Raw genomic sequence first — 6,142 nt, 5'->3', positions numbered from 1 at the left:
CAATATTATCGACCTCTTCACCCTAAGTTTGCTCTATCCCAATATCGGAAGACTATACCTCAAAACCTTAAGAACCAAAAAACGCTCCAATATTAACGACCTCTTTACCCTACGTTTATCCATCGACCTGTTAAATGCAAGATCTCTACCTGCGTATTTGTATGTCCCTTCTGTTTCCTTTAAAAAATCCTTTGCTGTTCGAGTAACCTCATCTTGAAACCCTTTACCCATACTAAGCGTCCTCCTTAATATCTTTCAAACACCGGTTATATATCCGTCTCCTATAACTGATAGAATTATTAATATCAAGATTCATCAAAACATTGATATTGATATGAAATTCACCAACTTTGTCCTTTTTTTTTTTTTTTAATAATTAAAACTTTATACCTTATCTTAGTATAGAAATTGTGTGATAAACAGGAAAATAGAAATGTGGAGGAAGGTCGAATTTGTTTTCCTTCTCATTTTATCAACTTATTTGGATTCGAACATATCACTTACCTAGATCATATATCTCATAATTTATTTTCTATTCGAACATTATACCTATGATATTCCAAATTCTTAACTTCGGAGGTATACCTACCTCTTTAGTTGTTGAATCTACATCTTTTAAATATGTATTTATATTTTTTAATAAATAGAAAATGTAATTACTTTCTATACTTAAAAGTCTCACCTGTAGAACAAAGTAGACAGTTCCGCCCAGAAAGCACAAGCAAGCTCCCATGTAATGTACAGACTTCAGTTTGTTCACCTGTACAGAACAAAAAGTATAAATGCCATATTTAAGGGAGTATTAATACTATATATTGTATATAGTTATTTATATCATACAGGATGAATAAGATAGATAAGAATTATCTTTAACTAAATGATTAATCTATGTTTGATTGTGAGTTATGAGATCGGTTACAATTAGGGTTGTAAATAGGAATCACCACATTACAGAGGTATTGTTTCCAAACCAAAAATAATATCTAATGTATTTGACATAGAATTCAAATCCTTAAACAGCGCAATGGTAAAAGAGTAGATAGTCTGTAATTATTTCATAATAAATTATTTAATAATTTCACCTTCTTATTCTGCTTGATGCTCGTAATTACATGAATTAAATTATGAAAACTGTTATTAAAATTAACCTTGGAGTGCTATGTGTATTCATCAGTCCAAGGTTGTGTATAAGAAGAAACATATCGCTTAAGTTGTGATACCAGTATCCTGAGATCTATTTTAAAAAGGAATGTACATCAATTTGAAAAATAAAAATCAACGCTTCATTTCAAAGACATCTGGAAAGTATTCTTGAAGCCAGAGAAGATCTACTAAACGATGATTGATACGAGCTGTCTTGAGAATGATGCGTTAATTTTTCATTATTTTTCAAGAAAAAGTATTATTGATTTTTTTCGGAATTACTAGGTACCACCTACTACAAGAATCCGATGGAAAAAAGTCAGTTATTACATCCAAGCTTTTGATTACTTTAATGAAAACTACATATAATTACAAGTCAAAATTGACAAGTCTACCAAGTATAGTCAGGAGGGAAACAAAATGGTGGCTGTTTGAATATCAAAAAAAACAAAATTAAATTTTCCTTCGGAGCTCAATAGCTTTGAAACTAACTACATCACTAGAAAACCTAATGGAACATCACTTAAAGTAGAGTAAATTTTCTAAAATATGAAACCCAATAGAGGTATTTACGTTCAATAGTACCCCAGATGTAGGTTTTTTAAAAAGCAACATTTCATGAAATATACTGAAAAATTATTTGTAAGTGAATTTATTGGGAAATCATTATCTGAGGAACCATGGGACGTTAAGATGTCTATTCACTCTCAAATTAAAGCTAGTTTAATGCTCTATAGAGTATTTTATAACGTTTATCTCTGAAGGAGTAGTAGTTTTCATGATATTTGCCAAAAAAATTAACAAGATTATATCTAGATGTTCGGAAACAACTTTTGGTTTATGAAAAATTGTATCTTAACTTACGCAGGTCTACCAGCACTCAAATTAAAGCTATTTGAATATATTATGATGTAATTTATAACGTTTATCTTCGTAAGGGTAGTAGTTTTCATGATATTTGTATATGAATATGAATTTTACATATGTAACGTTGTCCGAACAACTAGAAATCTATTTATTTTGGCAAATATCATGAACAATGGTAGTCCAACGAAGATAAACGTCATAAACCACATTATATTACATTAAACTAGCTTTAATTTGAGTGCTAATAGACATATGTACATCTCATGGTTCCTGGGATATAAATTTCTCTCAATAAATTCACCAACTACTGATTTTTTAGTACATTTTTCATTTAAAAAAATTGTATCTTGATAACTATTGAACGTAAAACAAGGGCTCATATTTTAGAAAATTTACTCTCCTTTAAATGATGTATTATTAATTTTTCTAATGTTGTAAGAAGTATAAAATTATGACGATCCGAATGACAAAAGTTTTTTTTAACGTTTTGAAACAGCCATCCTTTTTTATTCCTCTAATTGATACTTGACAGACTCATAAATTTTGACTTGTAATTATACCTAGTTTTCATTATAGTAATAAAAAATTGGAGTGAAATAACTGACTTCTTTCTCCTCTGGGCTTCTGCACTCACTGCTGTAGCGAGCTGTTGAGTATTGTCTGACTATATTTGAGACTCTTAGTCGTAAAACATGTTATTTCAAATTTGTAGTGAATTTATGTTTTTCATATTATCTGATAATTGAATTTTTATGTTATAGTAAGTAACTCTTGATTGAACTTAAAACATTGTAGTTAACAAACATTTTATCTTTCTAGTAATTATAAAGACATTTCAATAATTTATTTTTTAATGAGCTTGTTTGAGAACCTGGGGACTTACAAACATTATTTACAAATAAAATGAATTTTGTTTACAAAGGCACAGCATAGTGGTAACAGTTTGTGTTAAAAAGGTACTATAGAGAAAATAGCCAATTGATATACATTCGATTGTAAAACCTATATTTATATTATTATGTACTATAATGTATACATTTAATTTGTATATATACCTGAAAGTTGGCAACCATAGAGAGACCAAGGCAGGATCCATATCCAATCCAAGTTGCTATGCAATGAAGCCGCAAGTGTGGGCCTATTTTGAACTTGAAGTTGGCGAACTTAGCAACCTGAAGACCCCTGATGTAGACGCATCCTCCCACTGTAAAATTAGTTTTAGCACTTCATACTATTTGTAAAATATCTACCTATTTTTTATATTAATTCTACTGTTATGTTCGTATCAAGAAGAAGTTTATTTTATATACACGTAACATCCATGCTGGTACCTCCAAAAAATTATTTTGCTGTAATTAAAATTCTTTAAATATTTTATGGTTCCAGTTTTATTATTATTTTATTAATATTTTATAAAATATGATTGGGATCTAAAATTTTCCAATTTAACGGAAGTCTGGAGATAATTACTAAAAAAAAATAAATAAATAGTCTTTACAAATTTTTTTAAAAATATGATGGCCGAAACGTTGGAGATATTTTACAATAAATACTTAGTTGAGAGTAATAGTGGATAAATTGTTGTTTGTGTTAATAATATTATATTTATTTAATTTTTTTTAACACATTTTATTGGAAGCAATCGACAGTTTTTTTTTTTTTTTTTTCTGGCACGACAGATCGTGAAGTCCAAGACCTCGCCTGTGTACTAAAGAAATACATCCCGTGTCCCTTTTACCTTACGAGCTTTTCGTAGGGTGGGTTTGTTACACCCACGCCTATTTTTATGAGTGCCACCCATTGGCTAACGGGCCTCACAAATCCCCAGGGGGGGGGGGCTGCGAGTGAATATTATGAAATTATCTGCTTGAAAAAATCCCGGGTAAGGCCAGGTTCCAACTCGCAACTTTTGGATAGGTAGACAAGCGTGTAACCACGCTGCCACCGCCGCACCAATTTCGGAGCAATTGACAGTTCGAAGATTTAAAAAAAAAGTTTTCTTTTACACTACCTGTAATGCTAATTAATGATTTAATTTGTTTAAACTATAAGATTGTTCATTTATAAGTGAATAAAAGTATAAATAAAAAAAAAAATCTTTGCATGGATTAATTTAAAACAAAATCATTTAACCAATCCAAAATTTGTATTATACTAATATTAATATTAATTAATACTAATATTATATTATTTATTTGTAAATAAAATTATTTATACAATAGTTATTACGTATTTCTAGCATCAACAAAATGTATTAAATATACACTGAACACTTCCATAGGAATTAGGCTACCCGACTGTAAAAATTTCCATTTTCAATTTTTTAACAATCTCTTGCCTATAGATCGGGAAGTTGAAAATGACCTTTACACACGTGACCTTTTGTATGAAAAGAAAAATGTTATAATCCCATCTGTTTTCTTAAAAAAATTTTTTTTTTTTTTATGCCAACTGGGATTTCCGATATTACACTGTAATAGTGTATTTGCATGTATTTTTGTATTTTTACCTTCTATTCGATATTGTAAACTATAACTTTTTGTTTTAAGAAATAATTCGTTATTTTTCGTTGTAAGTTATGCCTGGAATAATTTATAACTACAAACATATTTTTCTTCTATTAGGATAATATAGTAACAAACTCAGGTATGATATGTTATAAAAGAATAATTAAAAAGAAATTAAATTATTTATTTATTGTAAGAGAATGTTTTGCGATACAAAAATATATCTCAACTAAAATCGCCACTCTTTTTATTACATAATCATTCTAGTTTCAATTATTTTATGAATTCTCATAAATGTTTCTAAGAAAAACAATATTGTATAATAATGTTTTGATACTCTTGAACTTGAACGAAGATAAGGGAAGTTGTGTGCGTATTTTTTTTTAAATAAAATTGATAAAGATATTGAGAAATAAGTTTAATTTTCTTAAGATTGAAAAATTAAAAGGTTTTAATCGATGGTGTGTAACCAATGGGTCGTAATGCTCTCAACATCCACTGCTGACTGTCATAATTGAATCTAGGTCATACTGCAAAGTTAAACCGACGTCATCCGTTTTAAAAGTCACATTAATCCAAGGATTCAGTCCAACTTGGTAGTAACAATTACAAGACAATAATATGCAAAGAGCATTGTTCGATAAAACGAAATACGTGAGCGACTCAACAAACATGCGACGATATGGTGAACACAGACCAAAAACAAATTCTTCAAATACTTTTTATTTATTTTCCTTATGTTTTAACGTTTTTTTCTTTTGTTTTCCTGTTTGTTTTGTAGCATCTCAGGTCAGTACAGTTTTTTTTATCAAAATATGATAATATAATCCAATGACAGCTGGAGGGCTCGGACGGAATTTAATATATAATTACATAAAGAAGGTATATAAAATCAAAAATAAAATTGACCGAATTTTCCCTCCAATCAAAGATTGAGTAGAGTCGACCATGAGCTCAAATTTAATTTATAAAATTAATTGCCTGCTCCGTCCAAATTTCTATATAGGTATGGCAACCCAAAACCATAAAAATAGGATGTACTAACATCAAAATTTCCGCACCGAAATTAATATTAAAAATTAAAATCTGTACCGCTACAACCCACGAAGGGCCAGGGGTTCAGTACTTTGTAAGGAAGTACTATTACTAGACCAATGGTTGTGCAAGGAGGTGATTTGGTTAGAATCACGCTCGATCACCTGATTTTTATCCAATTAAGGATACCCAATTTATGACCCCAAGGAGTGCTCCAGAACCCACGGGGTTGACTCACGGCTACAGTGTAACAGAAAAAAATTTTCTAGTCTGGTCCTTGGAGTTAGTAGCATCGTGCCCTACCGAAATAAATATAATATATAGAAATAAAAATAAAGGATAAATAGATGCAAAACATTGCCTTAAATTTTAACATATATTTGATTTTCAGAACCCCGATATTTTATATAAAGAAGGATCAGAACAAAAATTAAAATTCCACTAGGCACTCTATATTTCAGAAAATTTAGATAGTATTGTCGATCTTAAAACTGATTCCAAAGAACTCAATATTAACTTTTCTGACACAATAGGAATTTTAAATAAATAATTATATGAGGAGAAGATGGTTGGGGGTGCGGTCAATGACC

General features: G+C 29.7%; 2 protein-coding genes across 2 annotated transcripts in view; one reads left to right on the top strand and one right to left on the bottom strand.

Annotated features, from left to right (window-relative positions):
• Positions 1–6,142, top strand: part of LOC106685423 (uncharacterized) — a 58,121-nt gene that overhangs the window by 1,138 nt on the left and 50,841 nt on the right. The gene's annotated exons all lie outside the window — the stretch shown is intronic.
• The window catches only part of LOC106685422 (DNA damage-regulated autophagy modulator protein 2), a 53,003-nt gene that overhangs the window by 6,100 nt on the left and 40,761 nt on the right, over positions 1–6,142 (bottom strand). Inside the window, exons 3-4 of the mRNA XM_014428068.3 lie at positions 3,066–3,214; positions 683–760 (exon numbers count right to left, since the gene is read on the bottom strand). Coding sequence (XP_014283554.1) covers positions 683–760; positions 3,066–3,214 — 227 coding nt within the window. The remainder of the gene's footprint in view (positions 1–682; positions 761–3,065; positions 3,215–6,142) is intronic.

The sequence above is a fragment of the Halyomorpha halys genome, unplaced genomic scaffold, assembly GCF_000696795.3.
Source record: "Halyomorpha halys isolate HHAL.00 unplaced genomic scaffold, Hhal_1.1 Scaffold691.1, whole genome shotgun sequence".
Taxonomy (NCBI): Eukaryota; Metazoa; Arthropoda; class Insecta; order Hemiptera; family Pentatomidae; genus Halyomorpha; species Halyomorpha halys.
The sequence above is the reverse complement of the archived record's forward strand: the minus strand, read 5'-3'. Positions and strand labels throughout refer to the sequence as shown.